The sequence below is a fragment of the Carcharhinus amblyrhynchos genome, chromosome 26 (genome assembly GCF_965287045.1).
Source record: "Carcharhinus amblyrhynchos chromosome 26, sCarAmb.v2.hapA, whole genome shotgun sequence".
Classification (NCBI taxonomy): Eukaryota; Metazoa; Chordata; class Chondrichthyes; order Carcharhiniformes; family Carcharhinidae; genus Carcharhinus; species Carcharhinus amblyrhynchos.
Window position 1 is genome coordinate 32,379,490 of NC_137349.1, and position 24,444 is coordinate 32,403,933.

Sequence of the window (24,444 nt, forward strand, 5' to 3'; positions counted from 1 at the left end):
GACTTGCTGCATGAATGACTTGGCATATTCAGCTTCTGCAACGAATTGTGCTATATTTGTGTGGATGACAAAATGCAATGTTGCTCCATTCTTGGCACGATGCAAAATTAACCTGACCGGAAAGCTTAAGGATAATTTAGAATTATTCTTTCATGTGTGGTTTCAAGTGTTCCAGTTGGGATCATCAGTATTAGTGTGACAAATGGTCTCTACCTCCTAGACCTGACCTAGAGGAGAAAATCAACCAGCATTCCTATTTGTGATCACTATTCGTTTAGTCGTAGTGCAAAATGCACTGTGGACAGAATTGGGCTCTACTGTGATGGCCTATGGGTGAATAGCCTGTTGACAGTTGCTGTCTGGCTTTGCACATGAAAAGTAACTAATTATCAATAATGGTACTTGAGAGCTGGGTTCCACAGAACTGTACTCTAATATGAGTTGACACCTTCAGGAGAAGGAAGAAAATTGAATGTTTATTTTTTGGTTTGGAAATTAAAAATTGCTGTAAAGATGCCACCATTTTGGTTGCAAAATTGTCCTTAATTTATGTTTGTACAGCTTGTAGATTTAAGGTGACAAAACATGAACAAAATCATCATTGCATTATGTACAGTCCTACACGCTGTACAAATATTGCTGCCATGTATTTCACTGTGTTCTTTTGTCACATATTGAATGATTGAACTCTGGAGTGGCTGCTTTCCTCATTTAAAAAACAGCCAGATTGAGGATATTGCACATAAAGCACAAAAACTATTGTGAAGTATTGTTCTTGTACCCTGAAGCCTGTCTTGTGATTTATAATGCCATATATTAAACATTGTCAGCAAATAAGAAACTGATTGTGTTCTCAGAGGGATAAGGCAATATAGACTCTACTGAATTTCCTTTCTGCCTTTTAAAACACATTGCCTGATGGACCATCTGTAATTCTTTCAGCCCATTCTCGAAGCTCAAAATTGTACAGAATCCTAAGAAACTTGAATATTAAGAACCTTTCAGATCTGACAATTTTAAATTAAATTTTATTCTTCAGAAAAAAACCTATTTGAGCGCTTTGTCTCCAGGGGCTCTCAAATCCTTGGCTGCCAGTGAACTGGTTTCCTGATTTCTTCTCTTACCATGTTGGTTGGCAGTTCTCCCCTCCCATCTTAGTCAAATAAACGCTTACAAATTGGACATACCGGAAGAAAATTGATTTTTCTCAGTTTAATTCTTTTGCTAACCCTACATAAAAATAAAGGTCAAAAAAAGTGTTAATGCAGTTTTCATGCTGCAGGCATTTACTGCATAACTTGTTTACGTTACAGGAAAGAACTTCTGATGATTCAAATCCTAAGTTGTTATGTTGGATGTGCCTCATTGTTTTCCTACCTTCTTACCTGAAGATGCTGACTGCTAAAGTTGTGGTTTGACTCGGGGGGCCAATGGACTCCCAGTGACTCATCAAAGTGGCTTAAACATTAAATGGTGACATGCAATTCAATATCAGATGCATACAGCCACTTCCAATCCTGTTCCAGCCTAACAGTGTCAAAGATCTATTTCAACAGGAATTACTGGATAACAATCAAGAGCAGGAAACTTAAATACTGAAATTAGCTTAACTCAGCACAAACACTGGATTCAACCCTGGGCCTGCCTCCTTTTGTCTGATGGTGCTACACGAGGTAGTGCCTTTACCCAGTAGGCCATTAGAGGAAGTGATGAATTTAGATTAAAACAAGATAAGCACACAATTGAAGGGATGCATATATTGGTTTATGCTGATAGCTATTTCTGGCTTCCTGTGTACCCTGGAGGGAGACCATTGTAAAGCTTGGGCTGAGTGCTGAATTTTCACATGGCCTTGGTGACTTCCCTTGCATCCATGTTGTGTTAAGTACACTGAATAGAATCCCATGTATTAATGTTTCTTCCTTTCAATACTTGCTTCAAAAATTCATAAGCAATATATTTGATGTGAATCTCTAAAATTAAAAGCCCTTGGCTTCACACCTATATATCAGTCTAAGGGCTATGACAATAAATGGAGTCAAAGAGAAAAGAGCAATACAACACAGGAACAGGTCCTTCAGCAACCCCCTTTCTCCCCCAAGCCCATGCCAATCCCATTGTCCTATCTAGATCAACTGCCTCTATCCCTCTATTCCCCGTCAGTTCATGTTCCCAAGTTAGAGTAAAAGTTTATTTATTTATTAGTCACAAGTAAGGCTTACTTTAACACTGCAATTAAGTTACTGTGAAATTCCCCTAGTCGCCACAGTCTGACACAATTTGGGTCAATGCACCTAACTAGCATGTTTCTCATTGTGGGAGGAAATCAGAGTACCTGGAGGAAACCCATGCAGACATGGGGAGAGCTCCACACAGACAATGACTCAAATCAGGAATTGAACCTGAGTCCCTGGCATTGTGAGGCAGCAGTGCTAACCACTGTCACCCAGTCTAGATAAGTCTTAAATGTCACTGTGTCTGCCTCAACCACTTCACTTGGCAGTGCATTCCAGGCCCCTGCCACCCTTTGTGTAAAAAAAAAAAATTGTTCTGCACATCTCTACTGAATCTTTGTCCCTTGAACTTGTGCTCCCTTGTAATTGTCATTCCTGTCCTGGAAAAAAGCTTCCAACTGTTCACCCTGTGTGCCTCATAATTTTTTTAAGCTTCTATCAGATTGCCCCTCAGCCTCCATCTTTTCCAGGGAGTACAATCTCAGTTTATTCAATCTCCTCCCAGCTAATACTCTCCATACCAGGCAACATCCTAGTAAACCTTTACTGAACACTCTCCAAAGCCTTTTGATTTGATTTATTATTGTCACATGTATTAACATGGTGAAAAATACTGTTTATTGAGTGCTGTATGGTCAAAACATACTGCTCATGGAGAAGGAAACAAGAGAGCGCAGAATGTAGTGTTACAGTCATAGCTAGGGTGTAGAGAACTATCAGCAAGGTAAGTCCATTCAAAAGTCTCTCAGCAGCAGGGAAGAATCTGTTCTTGAGTCGATTGGTACGTGACCTCAGACTTTTTGTATCTTTTTCCTGAAGGAAGAAGGCGGAAGAGAGAATATCAAGGGTACGTGGAGTCCTTAATTATGCTGGCTGCTTTGCTGAGGCAGCAGAAAGTGTAGACAGAATCAATGGATGGGAGGCTGGTTTGCGTGAAGGACTGGGCTACATTCATGACCTTTTGTAGTTTCTTGTGGTCTTGGGCAGAGTAGGAGCCATACCAAGCTAAGATACAACCGTGAAGCATGCTTTCTATGGTGCATCTATAAAAGTTGGTCAGAGTTGTAGCTGACATGCCAAATTTCCTGAGAAAGTTGAGATGTTGGTGGGCTTTCTTGACTATAGTGTCGGCATGGGAGGACCAAGGTAAGATGTTGGTGATCATAGAACCCTACAGTGCAGAAAGAGGCCCTTGGCCCCATCGAGTCTGCACCGAACTCTCTCTGGATACCTAAAAACTTGAAGCTGTCAAACCTTTCTACTTTGTCCATGTTGATGTACACAGGAGCGTGTTCTGTTTTGTGCTTCCTGAAGTCAATGACAAGCTTCTTTGTTTTGATTTATTGAGGAAGAGATTATTGTTGCCGTACCAGTTCACCAAATTCTCTTTCATTCCTGTACTCTGTCTCATCATTGTTTGAGATCTGAGCCGCTACAGTGGTGTCGTCAGCAAACTTGAAAATTGAATTGGAGGGGAATTTGGCCACAGAGTCATGGGTGTATAAGAAGACAGCTTTGTGGGGCACCAATGTTGAGCATGATTGTGGAGGAGGTATTGTTGCCAATTCTTACTGATTGTGGTCTGAGGATTAGGAAGTTCAGGATCCAGTCGCAGAGAGAAGTGCCGAAGCCCAGAATGTGGAGTTTGGAGATGAGTTTCATAGAACATAGAACACTACAGCACAAACAGGCCCTTCGGCCCACAAGTTGCGCCGATCCATACCTACCAAGCCATAGAACTATCTGTAACTCCCAATCCCATTTAAATTCCATGTACTCATCCAGAAGTCTTTTAAAAGACCCCAGCGAGTTCGGCTCTACCACCACTGACGGAAGCCGATTCCACTCACTCACCATCCTCTGAGTGAAAAACTTACCCCTAACATCTCCTCTGTACTTGCTTCCCAGCACCTTAAACCTGTGTCCTCTCGTAGTGACCATTTCAGCCCTGGAAAATAGCCTCTGAGAATCCACCCTATCAATTCCTCAACATTTTATAAACCTCTGTCAGGTCACTTCTCAACCTTCATCTCTCCAGGGAGAAGAGACCTAGCTCCCTCAACCTATCTTCGTAAGGCATGCCGCCCAATCCAGGCAACATCCTTGTAAATCTCCTCTGCACCCTCTCAATAGCCTCCACGTCCTTCCTGCAGCGAGGCAACCAGAATTGCGCACAGTACTCCAAGTGGGGTCTGATAAGGGTCTTATAAAGTTGCAGCATTACCTCCTGACTTCTAAACTCAATCCCTCCGTTAATGAAGGTCAGTACACCATATGTCTTCTTGACCACATCCTCCACCTGCGAAGCCGATTTTGAGCGTCCTATGGACCCGGACCCCAAGATCCTTCTGCTCCTGAACAGTGCTAAGACTCCTGCCCTTGATATTGTACTCCTTCATTCCATTGGTCCTGCCAAAATGGACCACTACACGTTTATCTGCGTTGAAGTCCATCTGCCACTTCTCTGCCCAGTCTTGCACCCTATCTATGTCACGCTGCAACTTCTGACATCCCTCCAGATTATCCACAGCATCACCAACCTTCGTATTGTCGGTGAACTTACTAACCCATTCCTCCACTTCCTCATCCAGGTCATTTATGAAAATGACAAACCACAAGGGTCCGAGAACAGATCCCTGGGGCACTCCACTGGTGACCGACCTCCATGCAGAAAAAGACCCATCCACAACCACACACTGCCTTCTGCAGGCAAGCTAGTTCTGGATCCACAAGGCCAAAGCCCCTTGGATCCCATGCCCTCTCACCTTCTCAAGAAGTCTTGCATGGGAGACCTTATCAAACACCTTGCTGAAGTCTATGTAAACCACATCCACTGCTCTCCCTTTGTCAATGTGTTCAGTCACATTTTCAAAGAACTCAACTAGGCTCGTAAGGCACGACCTGCCCTTGACGAAGCCGTGTTGACTATTTCTGATCATTCTAAACTTCTTTAAATGCTCATAAATCTTGTCCCTCAGTATTCTCTCCAACTTACCAAGCACTGAGGTCAGACTCACTGGTCAGTAATTTCCCGGGCTATCCCTGTTCCCTTTCTTGAAAATAGGAACCACATCCGCAATCCTCGAACCTCTCCCGTCTCCATCGACGATGTAAAGATTATTGCCAGAGACTCTGCAATCACTTCCCTCACCTCCCACAGTAACCTGGGGTACATCCCATCTGGTCCCGGCAACTTATCTATCTTGATAGAATTTAAAAGTTCCAACACATCCTCTTTCTTAACGTCCACATAGTCAATCTTTTTAGTCTGCCACAAACCTGTAGTACAACGTCCCAGATCACTCTCCACTGTGAATACCGAGGCAAAGTACTCATTAAGCACCTCTGCCATTTCTTCCGGTTCCGCACAGACTTTTCTCCCTTCACCTTGTATAGGTCCTATCCCTTCACTTCTCGTCCTTTTACTCTTCACGTATTTGTAGAATGTCTTGGGATTCTCCTTAATCTTATCTGTCAAGGCCTTCTCGTGACCCCTTCTGGCTCTCCTAATTTCCTTTTTAGGCTCCTCTAGATCCTTAACATCTACTAGCTCTCTGAACCTTTTGTACACCTTTCTTTTCTTCCTGACTAGGTTCAACACAACCTTCGTGCACCACGGTTCCCATGACCTACCAAAACCACCTTGTCTCATCGGAACGTTGTCGTGCAGAGCTCCAGTCAAACATTCCTTGAAAATCCACCACATTCCTTCAGTACTTTCCCCAAGAACACATTCTTCCAGTTTACTCGTCCAATTATCTGCCTGATGTCTTCATATTTCCCCTTACTCCAGATAAACACCTTCCGAGCCTGCCTGATCCTATCTCTTTCCAATGCTATCGTGAAGGAGATAGAATTATGATCTCCATCCCCGAGATGTTCTCCCACCAAGAGATCCGACACCTGTCTTGAGTTTCGTAGGAGTAAGTGTTGAAGGCTGAGCTGTGTTCAATAAATAGGAATCTGACATAGGTGTCCTTGTTATGTAGGTGTTCCATGGTTGAATGCAGGGCCAGGGAAATGGCGTCTGCTGTGGACCGTTGCAGCAGTGGGCAAACTATTGAACCCAGGTGGTCTGGGGGGCTGGAATTGATTTCATGCCATAACTAGCCTTTCGAAGCACTTCATAATGATTAGATGTCAGAGCCATTGGCCGATTAGTCATTAAGGCACGCTGCTTGATTTTTCTTAGACAGCAGGGTGATGGTTGTCTTGAAGCAGATAGGGACCTCAGATTGTTCTAAGAAGAGGTTGAAGATGTCTGTGAATGCCGCCACCTGCTGATCTGTGCAGGATTTGACTGCACGTCCAGGTACCCCATCCAGGCCAGTTGCTTTCCATGGTTTGACCCTCACATCCTTCTGGTAATGTGGTGACCAGAATTGGACACAGTATTCAAAATGTGGCCTAACCAACGGTTTACGTAACTGTAACATAACTTGTTAACTTTTATACTCAATGCCCCGTCTGATGAAGGCAAGCACGCGATATGCTTTTTTTCACTGCTTTTTCCATCTATGCTGCCACTTTTAAGGATCTGTGGACCTGCACGTTCAGATCTCTCTATGTGCCTATGTTCCTGATGATTCTGCCTAATATTTTGTAGCTTCCATCTGAATTGGATCTACCAAACTGCATCACCTCTCATTTGGTTGGACTAAATTCCATCTGCCATCTCTCTACCCAATTTTCCAGTCTATCTATGTCATGTTGTATTCTCTGACAATCTTCATCACTATCCACAACTCTAGCAATCTTGGTATCATCTGCAAACTTGGTAATCAGACAAGCTGTTTTCTTCCAAGTCATAAGCAGAGGTCCCAGCACTGATCCCTGCAGAATACCTCTAGTTAGTCGTCAATTCAGAAAAACGCCTTCCGCCAGTACCCTTTGTCTTCTTTGGCCAAGCCAGTTCTGAATCCATCTAGCTAGCTCACCCCGATCCCATGTGATTTAATCTCTTGTACCAGTTTGCCGTGAGGGACTTTGTCAAATGCATACTGAACTTCATATAAGCAACAACGACAGCCTTTCCCTCGTCAATAATTTTTTGTTACCTCCTTTAAAAAAAACTCAATCAAATTAGTGAGACATGACCTCCCTTGTACAAATCAATGCTGTCTGTCATAATAAGACCATTCAGTTCCAAATGTGTATGAGCTTTATCTCTAAGAATATTCTCCTACAATTTCACTATCACTGAAGTCAAGCTCACTAGCTTATAATTACCCAGGTTATCTTGCGACCCTTCTTAAATAACGGGACAACGTTGGCTATCCTCCAGTCCTCGGACCTCACCTGTGACCAACCCAGAAACAAAGATTTCTGTTAGAGGCCCAGTGACACTGCACATAAGAGTATAAATTTAGCCTTATTTTGCCTGTTTTATGGGCCTCAAACAAGTGCAGTATGTAGTATTCTGTAATTGCTGCTCATGATAGGGTTTCCTTTACATTGGTGAATCCAAATGCAAAGCACTTCAGTTCAATCCACAAGCATGACCCTGAGCTTTCTATCGCTTATCACTTTGACACTCCTCTGTACTCAACTCTGACCTTTGTCCTTAGCCTGCCACAGTGTTTCAACGAAACTCGGTGACTGTCACCTCATCATTCGACTTGGCATTGTAGGGCTTTCTACACTTAACATTGAGTTCATCACTTGTAAATCATAATTCCGTTTTAGATCATCATTTTAGATTTCTGCTGGTTCAGTCTCGTCTCACTTGTTTCTTTATGATGTGGAATTACCGGAGTTGGACTGGGGTAGGCACGATAAGTCGTCTCACGGTACCAGATTAAAGTCCAACAGGTTTATTTGGTAGCATGAGCATTCAGAGCACTGCTGCATCAAGTGAATGCCCTCACCTGACAAAGAAGCAGTGCTCCAGAAGCTTATGCTACCAAATAAACTTGATTCTTTATCCCTTTAGGTTTCATTTGGATGGCTGCACACCTCATTTACATGTATATTTTGTTACTTTATCTAGTCCTTTATGCTCTTTTTGGTTTTTAGGCTGTGAAATTCTTTGTCATTTAATCTCCCCATGTCTTCCGCCCTATCACAGGCCTTTCCTTTTGTTCTCCTTGCTCCCTTCTTCCACTGACTCGAGGCTAAAACATTTCTATCATTATTCAGTCTGCTGGAAGGTTGTTGACTTGTAATGTAATTCTGTTTCTTCCCACACATTCTGCCTGACTTTATTACCAGCACTTCCTGTTTTTGTTTCAGATTTCCAGCATCCATTTTACTTCCGTTAATAAAACAAAATACTGTGGATGCTGGAATCTGAAAGAAAAACAGAAAATGCTGTGCCCTCACCACTTTATCCCACCATCCCCATAATCCCTCACATTTAACATAGCTTCAGTTGTTGTGCTGGCAAGTACCACTTTATTACAAGATCTTAATGGTGGCTGGATTCACCAAATCTGGTTTTCTGCCAGAAGTGTGGGACCAGTGCTTTATGAAATAGTGGTGCAATTGACTATCTGACACTAGTGTGAAAGATATAAAAAGAACTTTCTTCAAAGTGCTTCCGCCATTAGCAGGCACAGGTTTGTAACCACTAGTACCTCGGGTTAAAATGTTGACCATCGTTTGGCTGCTCTTCAAGACCTCTGTGTGAGTAATTAGCAGAAGGATAAAAACAGCTTCTATGTTCATTACTCTTCTTGTGGAACTCTTAATTCATGACTTCAGATTTTAACTACTGCCAGTGTCATAACCTGGTACGGTGGGAAAGTGGTTAGCACTGCTGCCCCTCAGTGCCAGGAACCTGTGTTTGATTCCTGGTTGGGTCACTGTCTGTGCGGAGTCTGCACATTCTCCCCATGTATATGGGTTTTCTCCCAGATGCTTCGGTTTCCTCCAGATGCTCCAGTTTCCTCCCACAGTCTGAAAGACGTGCTGGTCAGGTGAATTGGCTGTGCTATATTCTCTCTCTGTACCCAAACAGGCACCAGAGTGTGACAACTAAAGGATTTTCATAGTAACTTCATTGCAGTGTTAATGTAAGCCTACTTGTGACACTAATAAACTTTTAATTTACAGCTCAAAATATTTTGTCCTGATGTACCCAAATTTGGACACTGAGAGCACTTGACTGTATTGCTAGATTTCTCAGCTTTAGTGAATTTACAATGAAAGTTGAGTTTTAATGTGAAAATCTGAGGGATAACATTGAATTTTGTGACGCTAGAAAGTAATACTATCCTTTCAATTTCTACTCAATATTTCTTATGTCATTATGTGAGCACTAAACATTTGTAATTTATTGACCTTTTTACTGAAAATTATCTAGTGGTTGGATTCCTCTTAAGATCTTTTGATTGCCAAAATGAACTCTTTGCATCTTTTCACAGCATCTAGAGCTAAGCTAACCATGCTGAACACCGTGTCAAAGATTCGTGGGCAAGTAAAAAATCCAGGGTACCCTCAACCAGAAGGGCTTCTCGGAGAATCCATGATAAAATTTGGGAAGGATCTGGGTGAAGAATCAAATTTTGGTAAGTAAACTATTTTGATTAGTGGTGATTTTGTCAGTAAGAACCCATCTTTGAAAGCCAAAGATACGTGGGCACCAGAGCTTTTGGGATTAAAACTGTCAGCATTGCATTTTTATTGTCATTGAAAGATCCAAAGAAAGTCCATTTGAAAGTCCAAAGATGCGCAGGTTAGGTGCATTGTCCATGCCAAATTGCCCTTTTCGTGTCCTGGGATGTGTAGTTTAGAGGGATTAGCGGGTTAAAAAAAGTGAGGTTATGTGGATAGGGCCTGGGTAGTATTGTTGTCAATGCAGACTCCATGGGCCAAGTGGCTTCTTGCTGTACTGTAGGGATTCTATGATTGCTACATTACTTGAATAAAAATATTGATTTGCATGTCCATGAAGTACCTGGGCATCTGACTTCATTGTGTTAGGTTAAAGCATTAATGGGGGATAGCTACTGTTCTCTGCAGCTATGATTAGGTACTCTGAAGGTCGTGTTTCCTGCCTGGTACCAAGATTAAGGACATCTTCTTGCAGCTGGAGAGGAACTTGGATTATGTGGGGGAGGATCAGTTTGTCATAATTCATGTAGACACCAGGAGGAGGGGGGGCAGGAAATGTGTGGGTTGGGAAAGATTTTGAGATCCAAAAAAAGGTTAAGGCATCATAACAGTGCAGCAATGTGGGTAAAGACAAGCAGAGTAAGACAGCAAGCGACTCCAGCAGAAGCGTGTATTGGTGAATAAGGACCTTGCAGGGTACGGAAGCAACAAATTGAAATTAAAGATCATGATCAAAATCTAATTTAAAATTTAAAATAATCATTTAGATCATTTACTAGGATATGTTCTTTATATGAATGCGTGAAGCATCTGCAATAATAGATTAATTTGTGGTTTCAATAGAGACAAATGATTTGCAACTAATCACCATTATAGAGAAATGATTACAAGGGGGATCAAGAATGTGAAATGAATATTCCAGAATACATAACATTTCAGAAAGACAAATGAAATGGCGAAGGAGGAGACATATTACTGACAGTAAAAAGATGACATGATTGAAAAGGCATATGACTTCAGAAGATCATGAAGTACAAACAGTGTAGGTGGAACTTAGGAATCGCAAGAGTCAGAAAACAATGGCGGGAGTAGTTTCGAGGACTCCCAACCTTGGACATATTATTGAACAGAGCATTAAACAAGAAATTATTGAAATTGTAACAAAGGAAATGTAATAACTGGGGGGACTTTAATCTTCCCATGGACTTGGGCAGTCAAATTGGCAAGAATGGTCTAAAAGATGAATTTGTATGAAGTTTTTATGACAGTTGTTTGGAGCAACATGTTACAGGGATAAAGGTGTCTTAGATGTAGTATTGTGTAATGAAGCAGCGCTAATCAGATCCATTGGGAAGTAGTGATCATAATACCATTAAATTCCATGGTAAGTTTGAAACTGACATAGACTCATTCAGACAAGAATCTTAAACGTAGCCAATTACATATCTGTGAGGAGAGAACTGGGTTAATTGGTAAATAGACTAAAAGATATGGAGGTAAATTAGCAGTGAGAAATATTTGAAGAAACAATTCAAAATCTTCAACAGAAGACATTAATTGAAAAACAAAAACTCGGCAAGAAACAATCGTCTGTGTCTCATTCAGGAAACTGAGGATAGTGGTAGATTAAAATAAGAGGCTTGCAATGTTAGAAAAAACCAGTAGCAACTCTGAGGATTGGGAGTGTTTCAGAAACTAGTGGAGGGCTACCAAAAAGTGGTGATAAAAGGAAAAAATAAAATGAGACGAGCCATGATCGTAAAAACTTCTATGTGTATAGATAGAGGATGAGAGTAGCTGGAGTAAATTTAGACCTCGTAGAAGGAGAAACTATCACGGGGAATTAGGAAATGGTAGAGGCATTGGGAAAAATAGTCTGCCTCTTCAGTGGAAGATACAAGTTTTAAACCAGAAATAGACTTAAGAGCTAAAAACTGAGGAAATTAATATCAGCAGAGAACTTAAGAGACTAATATCTGACAAATCACGAGTGTGACAGCCTTCACCTCGGTTCTAAAAGTGATGGCTGCATCCAGTGGGAACTGATGGATGTATTGGCTATGATTTTCCAAAATTCCTTCAATTCCAAGAAGGTCCCATTACGTTGGATTTTAGTAACTGGCACCAGTTTTCAAGAAAGGCGAAAGCAGTGAACTACAGGGTAGTTAGCTTAACATCAGTTGTTCAGAAAATGCAGTGTTTCATTATTAAGAAAGACTTAACATTTAGAAAAGCACAGTTTAATTATAATAAACCAACATGATTTTACCGAGAAACTCTCTATAACAAATCTTTTGGTCATTTGAGAATGTAACTAGCCTGGTAGAAGGAAACCAGTAGATGTTGTATACCTAGATTTCCAAAAGGCATTTGAGGTTCCACAAAAAAGTTAATAGGCAAGATGAGGGTTCATGAAGTTGTGTTAATATTTTAGCATGGATAAACGTTAGTTAATGGATTGAAAGCAGAGAGTAGTCATAAACAGAGCTTTTTCAATGCAATGAATTGTGGAGTGTTGCAAAGATATATTAACTTAGTCAAAGGAATAGGGAATAATGTATCAAAATTTGCTGATATTACCAAGCAAGGTGTGGGGAGCTCAATGGGCTGTAAAGATATTGACAGGTTGAGTTCGGGACCCACAAGATGGCAGGGTATAATGTAGGGAAGTGTGGTGTTGTTCACTTTAGGTTTTAAGAAAAGAAAAGCAGAATATTGTTTAAAAAGTGCCAAATTTGTTCAGAGAAAATTTGGTGTGCTTGTAGAAGGAATACAAAGTTAGCATGGAGGTGCAGCAAGCAATTAGGAAGACAAATGGCACATTGGCAAATTATTACAAGGGTTGCATTTAAGGCTGGGCTCAACAAATTTTCAGTGTCTCAGGGAATTATGGGATATGGGGAATGGTAGGAAATTCAAGTCCAAGACCAACCACGATCATATAGAATGGCAGCGCTGGCTCGACAGGCCACAAAGTTTATTCCTCCGATTTTCAATATTTTTGCACATTGCAGTGCAGCATAAATTAGCAGAAGTTTACATAGCATGTCGCATAAATAGTTCTTTGTTTCAGCTGGGGAGAAGGGAGGTGAAGTGTTGTGTGGAAATGAGAGATTCTCCCACAGGATTAATGGGACGAAAAGTCAGTTGAGGGTGCTCACAATCAGCATGCTTGTAACAATTTGCTTCTCCATTTTCATCCAAAGGGGCATGAACCTTTAAAGAGAGGGAGCAAAGGAGAAAAGATAAGTTAAATATGCAGACAATTTATTGAAAAATTGGTATGGTAATGTAGCTGATTAGTATCCCAGCTTCTTATGTCTCAGAATTGTCCATCATTAGATATGTTGTGAAGGCTAGATGCTTTGCCTCAAGCATAGTGGTTAGCACTGCTGTTTCACAGTGCCAGGGAACTGGTTTGATTCTTGGCTTGGATCATTGTGTGGATTCTGCACGTTCTCCCCATGTCTGCGTGGCTTTCCTTGGGATGCTCCAGTTTCCACCCACAGTCCAAAAGATGTGCTGGTTAGGTGCATTGGCCATTCTCTGTTCTGTGTAGCCGAACAGGCATTGGAGCTTAGCAACTAGGGGATTTTCACAGTAACTTCATTGCTGTGTTAATGTAAGCCTACTTACGACACGAATAAATAAGCTTAAATGATCTAAGTAACACTAATGTATCTCTTAGAGACCAGTTCTAGAACAGTGTTAAATACAGATTAATGGCAATTTACTAGGTATCCTCTTGACCAGGTGTATGGGAGATGAAATGAAAGGGTTAAAGGAGAAAAATGCTTCAAAAGTAACTATCACACTTCAAAAAAAATACGTTTACAATAAATTGGTACTTGGTAATATTCAGCAGGAAAAGGAATAACTATTGTATAGAAGCTTCCAAAAGGAATGGGACTTCCTAGAGTAATTTTTGCTCAGTAATCTAACTTTTCTAAACTTGATCTGCCCTAAAAGTTGTAGTCTGTTTTGAGCTGAGATGTTCTCTTGTGGCGCCTGTATACGTCCCAGATAATGCACTTCCATCTTTAATAATTTTTTGGGGGTCCTTGTACACTTACAATGCTGAAATTGCAGAGCTGATTGTCACTAACTATGCTGGTCTGGAAACAGTCACTGAAAGTATCACCCATTATGAAACGTGATACGTAGACCAGAAATATTTCGAGCTAGATTCCTTTGTTGTGCTAAGTTAGGTTCAACTGCAAGTGGCAGGAGTTCTAAATAAACAATGCACCTCCACAAGGGACAGGAAAACTCAGCCAGAGCCCTCACTCTTCCTTGTTCACCAGTGACCCTGTTGGGAAGTATGTTTGATTGGGGGCAGGACTGAACTCAAAATGGTTGTCATAGTTAAACTCATTGTTCAAGGTATTGATTGAAGGATACAAGCACTGAAATATTGGTGGGAAAGTAGGGTCCCAGCAAGAGTAGGGACAGCATTTTGGTATAAAGTTGGAACTGGTTTTGTCCTACTCTGCCACGTTGATCCATTGAGATTTACATGCTCTGATTCTTGCATTTGAATTTTCTGCTTTAAGGAGGTGCTCTCATTGATGTTGGCGAATCGATGAAACGAATGGCTGAGGTTAAAGATTCCCTGGATATCGAAGTCAAACAGAACTTTATTGATCCATTACAAAGTCTATGTGATAAAGATTTTAAAGAAATACAGGTAAAAGATCCATCACTGGGGAAACACATTGCCATTCTTTTATCTTTGCTCTTCCCCTCAACTCCCAGCCAGAAAGAAATGCAAACAAAATGTTATGGAATTATTATTTTGTTGGTTTTCAGTAGTTTGAGATTACAATTGAACCTCACTGTTACCCTTAGCCTCCTGGTCCCATTAAAAGCTTCTTTTCATGCCTATTCTGTGTGTGGGCAGTGGTAGGGATGCAGTTTTCTTGGAAGAAAATTTTGCTATTCAAGGTGGAATCCACTTTTTTTGATGCTTTCCTGCAGAGATAGTGGAGACTAACCACATTTCCAGATTCTCTTCAAAAAAGCGATTATGCATAGATCATAGTGTTATGGACAAACAAATAATGAGAAACAGGACAAATAAAATGCTACAATACAAGATGTGTCTAATTTAAAAAATGAAAATGTCCAAATATAAAAAGGAATGCCAGGCAAGGCAGCATGAGTGGGGAGAGAGTGAGTTAATGTTTATTAGAACCACGAAAAGGTAGAAATGTAATAGATTTGTAATAAGCAGGTGAAAGGAGAGAGTAGAAAAGAAACAAAAAGAGCACATGTGGGCAGTTGGAAGACCAGAAAGATTAAATGACAAAAGAATTAATTGTGTAGGGTCAATGGAAGTAGTAAGGGGACATGTAGAAAGAAACGCATGATGTAAAGAGAATGGTACAACAATGAGTAACTGCCATCCAAAAGCAGCAACAAGCGAAAACTGAGTAAAACCAAAATGTGCAAAGATAAAGGAGCCAAAATATAGGCAGATATTACAGTCTGAAGTTGTTGAGTTCAGAAAATTATAGGGTACCTAATTGAAAAATTAGGTGTTGTTCCTTGGCTTGTGTTGAACCTGGGGGCATGTTTGCAGACCGAACAAAGCAATCATCTAATTTGCATTTGCTTTCCCTAGTGTAGATCAGATCACATTGTATGTAGCAAATGCAGTGTACTAAATTGAAATATGTATAAACCGCTGTTTGATTTGGAACCAGTGTTTGTGGAGGTGAAGAGAGAAGTGACTCAAGTGTCAGCATTGCATCATCAACTCTTGCGCGAAGGTGCCAGATGAAGTGGAGGAATGTAGGGGTGACTGAAGAATGGACCAGGGTGTCAGTGAGGGAGCAATGCCATTGGAACACAAAGGGAAATGTATTTGATGGCATTAAACTGAAAATGATAGAAACTGACCCATCGAATCCAGACAATGGTGGCGTGCAAGGTTCAGACAACTATCATTGTTCTGGGTGGAAGAGTGAAGGACCCTGAGGGGAAAGAAGACATGTCAGTGTTGGTGGAAAGGCTACATCATCAGGGCAGATCATTGCAGAAACTGGAAGAATAAAATGGCGTCCTTACGGGAAGCAGAACATGAAGTGTGATTGAGTTAGCTGTGGGAGTCGATGGGCTCATTTGAGAATCCCCAGGTAGCTCCCAGATAGTTTTTTTTTGAATCAAATAATGTCTCATGCAATTTCTACATCAACATAAGAGGCAATTATATTCCAAAGCGCAGATTTTGCACAACCTATTAAAATTGCCAAGGCTATCCTATCTAATATCAGTGGCTTGGAAGCCATGCTTTTTAACCAAGTTCCTACACATTTGACATGCATTAACCTATGTAAGAAAGGAATGTAATTTGATCAATACACAAAAAGTTATATATTACTTAGATCAAAGTAAAGTTATGGCCATACTTGCAGCCAAACATGTTGTGATAGGTCGTTCATGCTAGTGGTTTTGAACCTAAAGTGCAAATATTAGCTGTGCAGGTGGTACTTTCTGCAGTTTGGATCTCAAACTAAATGTTCAGCAAGGCAAGAGAGGGGAAAATGTAATGATGCCTGAAATTGTTCTCCAATCAGTTATCTCTTCTAAAGGGATGGTAATATTTGAAATATGTAAAATTATCCAAACTGAATTTGTGCAAATGCAGTTAACAAATCACTGGGAAATCTGAACAAGTTTTGGACTTATCCATATTGATCAGTCCTTCAAACTAGAATGAACTTTGGCTGAATTCATCTCAAATTTGAATGAAGAAATGTGAGTAAATGGGAAAGTAATTTACAGTAATATTAATATAATTAAACAAAGTAGTTCAAACCAAGCCAAGGAAAATCCCACTACTGTATTTGCATCAATGAGATCATCAGTTTAAACCAGCAGATGGAACACCATTCAAAATTAGTCAGCTAAACAATAGAGACTCTCTCACAATCATTTAAACCCAAGTTCAGGAGCCCTTGATAAGAACTAAGTGATGAACCTACTAATAATAAATTTTAATCAGCTGCCTGTGCACCAGTCCCTCTAATGCTAGTATTGCCCAAGATAGATATCCATAGAATATCTGCTGCTTTTTGCATGCTGTTTTAAAATGTTTTGAGTTACTACAAAAACTTAAGGATGGGATAACATCGTAATTTTGCTGAGGGAATTACACAAGATAAAGAGATATAAAAGAGGGTGTACGTGTCATCTGCTGTTTCCTGTCATTTGCTATCTTCAGACGTGAAACAATGGCCCGCCAGTTATGATCCCAACGACCCAGAGTCAGAAGAGGTGGTCTCTGCAGAAACTGAAAAAGAAACCCATGGAAATGATTTCCAATCACTGCCTTTGAAGAAAGAGTATTCTATTTGGGAAGCTAGCAATCGAGCTTTTTCTCCCAACGAGGCATGCTCCCTTTAAGCATGCCACCTTACCGGAGCCTGGGAAACACCCCTCCTGTATATTAAAAGATTCTAGGGCTGGAGAAATGCCAGGGTCAGCAGCACTTCTCACTGCAGGTGGAATTGACAAGCTGATGCATCAGGCTAATTAAAAATTGCATGAGTGAGATGCAATGGATATTTGTTAGATAGGATATCAGGGAATTGGAGCAAAGACAGGGACATGCAGCTGAGATATAGATCAGGAAAGATCTAATTAATGGGAAAATCAGGTTGAGAAGCTGGACAATCTGCTGTGTTCCTGGGTGTCTCAAAATATCTTGAACAGAGGAACATAGTCCAAGCCAGTGTTAAACATAGTTGGCTAAACAATCCAGGCACTGTTGTATTGGACCTTTTGTTGAAACATGGAACAGATTAATTCGTCGCATATTTGACCTGATCATGTTATTGGGCAAAACATGAGAGGGAATGTGCTTTTTGTTCCACGACTAATCTTGGAGCAAATTATAAAGACCACAGTCACTTTTGCCTTTCAAATGGGAAAACAGTTGAACTTTGCATTTGAGATCTAAACTGCAGAAGCCTAAATAGATACTTCTAACTGTTATCCTAGATTGCGAACCTATATGAAACCTAAAAGAGAGGGAAACAAATACCATATAATTGCAGAGGCAGTCGAAGAGGAGGATGGAAACTGTGGCCTTTGAACATGGCTAATGTATTCTTGACTGTGATTTTCTGTTTTTCCATCCTGAGGGAAGCCTTGATACAACCCCACCATTTTCCGTAGAAACAGATTTGGATTTGGAATCCGAATCTTGACAGTTACTTTTAACTTGCCTGATTTTTTTTTGGTCTTACTGCCAGATGCAATATCTGAGCAAACCAGTTTGCCCAGTCAGCTAACCATGGGAAGTTATTGAGTACTATGTTGAAATAAAGTGCATTCCCCATTAAACTGTCACACTAAAGAGGTGGTATGAAATAGCTAAAGGAACAACCAAGTATGACTTATCAGAATGTATTTCACTGCATGGTAGTCAGTCAATGGTTCCTATATGGCTCAAAGTTACTCTACTATGTTGGTGTTACCAGGCTATGTAAACCATAAGGCTACTAGTCTAATCCTGATGTGTGTTGAGAAAGCTGACTGTCACTCGGGGTCCTACAAATGGTAGTGCTCTTGTGCAAGAGAGAGAGGGGTGGTGGGTGTCAAAATTACTCCCATTTATCAACTGGCCCCATATCAGAAGGAAGACAGGTGACAAAAAATGGCTGCAAAAGTGTTTGCATCTCCCCAAAAGTCTAATGATCTGCAACACTTGCTCTCTGGGTTCACATGAGAATGATTAAGGTCTCCGAGGACTTATTGGCATTAAAAGAATTATGCATAAGAATAACTCGATCAGAGTAAGAGTCCTTGGGAAATAACTTGTATTGTAATATAATAATCTCTCAAATATGCTTATCACATGTTCATTTTGACATTGTAGCATCATTTGAAGAAGTTGGAAGGTCGGCGCCTGGACTATGACTACAAGAAGAAGCGACAGGGTAAAATCCCTGAAGAGGAGATCAGACAAGCCATGGAGAAATTTGATGAGTCCAAAGATGTGGCAGAAACTAGCATGTACAATCTTTTAGAAACTGATGTAAGAATGATGTGAAGTCCAACTACTTTGTTCTGCTTTCTTTTTCCTATATGTTTATGATGCTTTATTCATAGAAACTAGAAGCAGGTGTAGACCATTTGATCCTTCAAGCCTGCTCTGCCATTCATTTTGATCTTGGCTGATCATCAAGTTCAATTTCTTCACCCTTAAGCCCCCAAAACTGTATCTAATTTCTTCTTGAAATCAGACAATGTTTTGGCCTCAAATACCTTCTGTGGCATTGAATTCCACATATTCACCACCCACTGGGTAAAGAAATTTCTTCTCACCTCAGTCCTAAAACAGTCCCTTATCCTCAAACTATAACTCCCCCACCATTGGGAACATTCTTTTTGAACCTACCATGTCTAACCCGGTTAGAATTTTGTAAGCTTCTTTGAGGTTCCCTTCTCACTCTTCTGAACTCCCATGAATATAATCCAAACTGACTTAGTTTCTCCTCATATGACAGATCCCAGGAATCAGCCTGATAAACCTTCACTGTAATCCATAGAATCCCTAATGCAGAAGGAGGCCATTCGGCCCATCAAGTCTGCACCCAGGCCCCACTCCCGCAACCCCACATAGTTAATCTGCTAATCCTTTGACACTAGGGCCAATTTAGCATTGCCAATCAAGCTAACTCATATCTTTGGTCTGTGGGGGGGGGGGAGAACCAGAGCACCCGGAGGAAACCCCCACACGTACGGGGAGAACGCTCGAACTCCACACAGACAATGAACCAAAACCAGAACTGAACCCAGGTCCCTGGTGCTGTGAGGCAGCAGTGTCACCATACCACCCTTTATAGCAAGGACATCCTTCCTCAGAGGACAACAAAACTGCGCACAATACTCCAGATGTGGCCTCACCAATGCCCAATACAAAGAAACAGCCTTATTCCCTACATTCAAATCCTCTTGCTATGAAGGCCAACATACCATTTGTCGCCTTTGCTGCCTTATTACCTGCGCGCTTACCTGCTGTGACATGCACGAGGATACCATAATCTTGCTGAATATCCATCTCTCTTAATTTATACCCATTCAAGTAATAATCTGTCTTCCTATTTTTGCTACCAAAATGGATAACCTCACGTTTATCCATGTTATACTGCATCTGTCGTGCATGTGCCCACACACTCAGCCTGTCCAAATTACGCTGAAGCATCTCTGCATTCTCCTTGCACTCAACTTCCACCCAACTTTGTATGATCTGCAAATTTGTAAATAATACATTCAGTTCCCTCTTCCAAATCATTAATATATAATGTGAACAATTGGTGTCCTAGCACAGAACTGACTGCCAATCAGAAAAAGGATCATTTATGCCAACTCCTTGCTTCCTATCTGCTAACAAGCCAAGCTTTCTGTCCATCTCAAGACATTACCTGCAATCCCATGTGCTTTAACTTCACATAGTGGTCAGTTATGTGAGATCTTGTCGAAAGTCCAAATAAACTTCATCCATAAGTTCTCCTTGGTCAACTCTACTAGTTACACCCTCAAAGAATTCCAGAAGATTCATCAAGCATGATTTCCTTTTTGTAATACATGTTGACTTTGTCTGATTTATATCACTGCCTTCCAAATGCTGAGTTATGAAATCCTTGATAACGGACTCTAGCAACTTCCCCAGTACTGATGTCAGGTTTACTGGTCTATAGTTCCCTGTTTTCTCTCTACCTCACTTTTTGAATAGTGGGCTTACATTAGCTATCTTTCAATCTGTAGGTAGTAGTCCAGAGACCAAAGAATTTTGGAACATAGCCACCAATTGATCTACTATTTTCAGGGTCAATTTCTTAAATACTCTGGGATGAAGATGATCAGGACCTGGAGATTTATCCACCTTCAATCCCATCAATTTCCTGAAAACCATTTCTCTACTAATGCTGATTTCCTTCAGCTCCTCACTAAAAGTTGTTTCTCTCAGAACTTCATGACTTGTTATAAATAATAGTGCTTTGAATATTGGTGGCAGGATTAAGTGTTGTGGTGCATGAGGTTATATAAGGTCTACTGGTGGCTTTATAAAGGCACCACTCAGTGTAGTGCTGTGTCATATATAGGAATGTTCTCGGTTCAATTTTTTTGTTTGCTGATCTCATTTGATTTTGGTACCTCTGGGCTAAATGTAGGAAGTCAGTATTCGGATTTCTGCTTCAGCTCACTATTCAATACCCTGCTGGAAGTTGCACAAGCATAGATTATTGTTAATGGAGCAAATTCGACTCAGCTGTGATGCCCCTCGTCGAATAACACTCCTTTTTACCCCATGTAATGATCTCAGCAAAGATCACTGCCTTTTGATGGAAAGGCAAGGAAATGGGGTAAAATGATGACAGATGTTGTGAAATAATGTTTTTCTTGTGATCATTGAGCCCATTCCTCTTATAGTTGTACTACTGGATTAAATGCAGTGGTAATGGAGTAAGTATTGCTTCATGCGATCATTTAATACAAGCACTATAAAATAAGAAGGTGTGGGACATTGCAGCAACTAGCTGAAGATTGAAGGAGTGTATTGAGAATATTTACCAAACTCCCATTGAAGAGTTGGTTAGATTTTTGATTAATCTAACTTCATTTCTGTGGCAACATAAAAGATCTTTTTGGCTGTGCTTAGCATCAGTTTCCACAATTTTATTGACAAACTGTCCAGGCTTCCAGAATTAGTCAGGCTGGAACAAATGTTTGGTTCTTCCCAATTTGGAATGTTCTAATTCTGCAGATTGCTTCATCTTGAGGGGCTTAGCCAAGGGATAATTTAAAAATCAAAGTTCTGAAGATGAGTCACACCCGAAGCAGAAATAATCCTGTTTGTGCTGCTGGACACTGTTTACCCATGCAAACTTTGAAATCCTGTCACTCTGTTCCTGCACCCTGCTTTGTTTTCTCATTTCCTTTCAGGCAAGAACTCAAATTCTGTTATCATAGAATTCTACAGTGCAGAAAGAGGTCATTCAGCCCATTGAATCTGCACTGACCACCCAGACCCTATCCCCATAACACCATGTACTTACCCTAGCTAGTCCCCTGATACAAAGGGCAATTTAGTATAACCAATCCACCTAACCTGCACATCTTTGGAGTCTGGGAGGGAACCGGAGCACCTGGAGGAAATCCATGCAGACCTGGGGAGAATGTGCAGTCTCCACACGGACAGTAACCCAAGCTGGGAATTGAACCCAGGTCCCTGGCACTGTGAGGCAGCAGTGCTAACCACTGTGCCACCCCTAACTGTTGGTGGCTGGTAGAGAGAATAACTTGCATTGATAAGGAAACTTATGTCACTGAAATTTCCTGAAGTATTTGCCACAATGCACCATTTTTGGACTCAAACATAGTAACCACTGAGCAGAAACAGTATCCAAATAGGATGTATTAATAGTTTGTAATTTCAGTAATACTGGTGGCAGGAAGAATGTTGGTCAGTAGAATAGGATCGCTGTTAAATAATACCATCTTTAATGGGCAAACTGAGCCTTTTGTTTTAACCTCTCATTGCAAAGGTCTGTAATCCTGAACTGCAGCAGTCCCTCAATATTACATTTGAGAGTTATAGTGTGCATCAGGATGTCCCACCTCAATTTTTCATATTCAATTGGAGTAGAACAGTGAGGGGAGGAGGAAGCAGCATAATGATGGGTGAGGCAGATGGCCCACTGACAAACTTGTATAGTTTCCCAAAGTACTCTGTACTGGACTTAGAATGAAATTTGACCCTGAGTCAATTCTGAAGTGAAGACCCTGCAGAATTTATAAATCTAAATGGTTTTATGCATAAATCCGTCTTGCCTTGTTTCTATGGGAAAAGTGGGCCCATTGAGATGAGGAACTAAATTAGTGCTTGTAACTGAATGAAAATCACTCCGCTTTAAATCAGCCCTAAACGAACGTGAACACTTTTCTTTCAGATTGAGCAGGTGACTCAGATGTCAGCACTAGTGGAGGCACAACTCGATTATCACAAACAAGCTGTACAAATTCTGGAGGAGCTCTCTGATAAGCTAAAGGAGAGGTAAGAAACCAAATGTGTAAAACTCAAGTTAGCAGTGCAGTGAGGAAGATGTGTTTAATTTGGGCATCCTTAAACTAAATGTATGAGTACATTTTTGTAATATTGGAATCAAAGATGCAGAACATATTTTCCCCACCTACCTGATTGTGGAGGAAAATTCCAGCTGATGTTGATCAGTCTGTGTGCTGTTCACCAACACTTTTGAATGTACAGTGTTTAAGCATGATATTTAAGTAGTCAAGAGTGGTTAGTGTCTATTTAACATTTCATTATTGGTAGCTACCATCAGAATCAAGTAGGTCGGAAAAGATTAGCTAATGATGTTTGTGGTAAGTATACTGTATTTAAGACAGAAATAGGTTTTTGATTGGTAAGGGGATCAAAGATTACGGGGAAAGATGAGAGAATGGGGTTGAGAAACTTGATCAGCCATGATTGAATGGCAGAACAGACTTAATGGGCCGAATGGCCTAATTCTGCTCCTATATCTTATGGTCTTATAATACCATGGTCCTGCTGCAATTTGCAGATATGGGAAATTTATTCTTTGTGTTACTTTATTTTTGCTTTTGAGGGATCTCTCCAGGAATGTATCATTATTCCAGCCCAGAATAAACCATGTATTGAAGAAACGTTCACATTTTAATCATACATCTTCGGACCTCAGGGTGTCTCGGAGCATTTTACAACCAATGAAGAACTTGTCTGTAGTCGTTGTTGTAGAATATAACATCTGCGTTATGAAGGCATGTTGCTAAAATTTAGTTATCAGCTGTAGTCCCATTATGAGATGCTTTATGTTCATACATGTGTATAAACAGGCGGACATTGTGCCGGTCTGTTCATCATCATGTGTGATGATACGACGAAAACACTAGATTAATTCACTATAGTCATTGGAACAGTTTTGCACTTTAGTAAGGTGTTGGGCCAGTAGTTTTCACCATTTCGGTTTCTCGCAGCAACTGAACCACAGTGAAAACTAAGTTTCCAATAGTCAGCCTTTTTAAATCTGCCAAGTATGCTATGGGGTCAATATAGGGTTGCGTGAGATCTGTCTTGAACTGGTGGCCCTACAACCTCACTAAATGCAGTATAAAAGTAACACATTAATACTGAACTTGAAGTTATTAACTAATTTGCTTGTTTGTCAGGATTCGTTTTATTTTGTCTTGTTTCCATTTGGTGGTGAGGCTGGAGGCTGCAGTTACCATTAATTGGAGGCCAATAAGTTGAATTTAAAGTATGTTGTGTTATTTTTTGATTTTGCAGAGTGAGCATTTCTATTAGATAAAGACACTGTGCTTTCAATGAGATTCTCAGAATGCTTGCTGTTGGACAGTCTGCAGTCAGTTTCCTTGAAAACAAATCTTTCTAAAAGCCTGATTCGTTGCAAACATTTCATCCTTGTAGTAAGATTGTTGGCCAGGAAAGGTTATTTTAAAAATGGGAAGATGAATAACATAGCTGCTCCAAAGCAAGTAGTTCTAGATCTTTGAACATTGAGGAAATTTCCGCCTGCATTCTGTACAGTGTGAAGCCTATCCTGACTGGCCTATTGTGAATGGGCCACGTGTCGGCTTTTCAAAG

The 24,444-nt window shown here is 40.6% G+C and overlaps 1 protein-coding gene across 1 annotated transcript in view; it reads left to right on the forward strand.

Annotated features, from left to right (window-relative positions):
- LOC145358504 (endophilin-A2-like) overlaps positions 1-24,444 on the forward strand; it is a 129,056-nt gene that overhangs the window by 82,956 nt on the left and 21,656 nt on the right. Inside the window, exons 4-7 of the mRNA XM_080212619.1 lie at positions 9,599-9,742; positions 14,342-14,475; positions 18,673-18,831; positions 22,751-22,854. Coding sequence (XP_080068745.1) covers positions 9,599-9,742; positions 14,342-14,475; positions 18,673-18,831; positions 22,751-22,854 — 541 coding nt within the window. The remainder of the gene's footprint in view (positions 1-9,598; positions 9,743-14,341; positions 14,476-18,672; positions 18,832-22,750; positions 22,855-24,444) is intronic.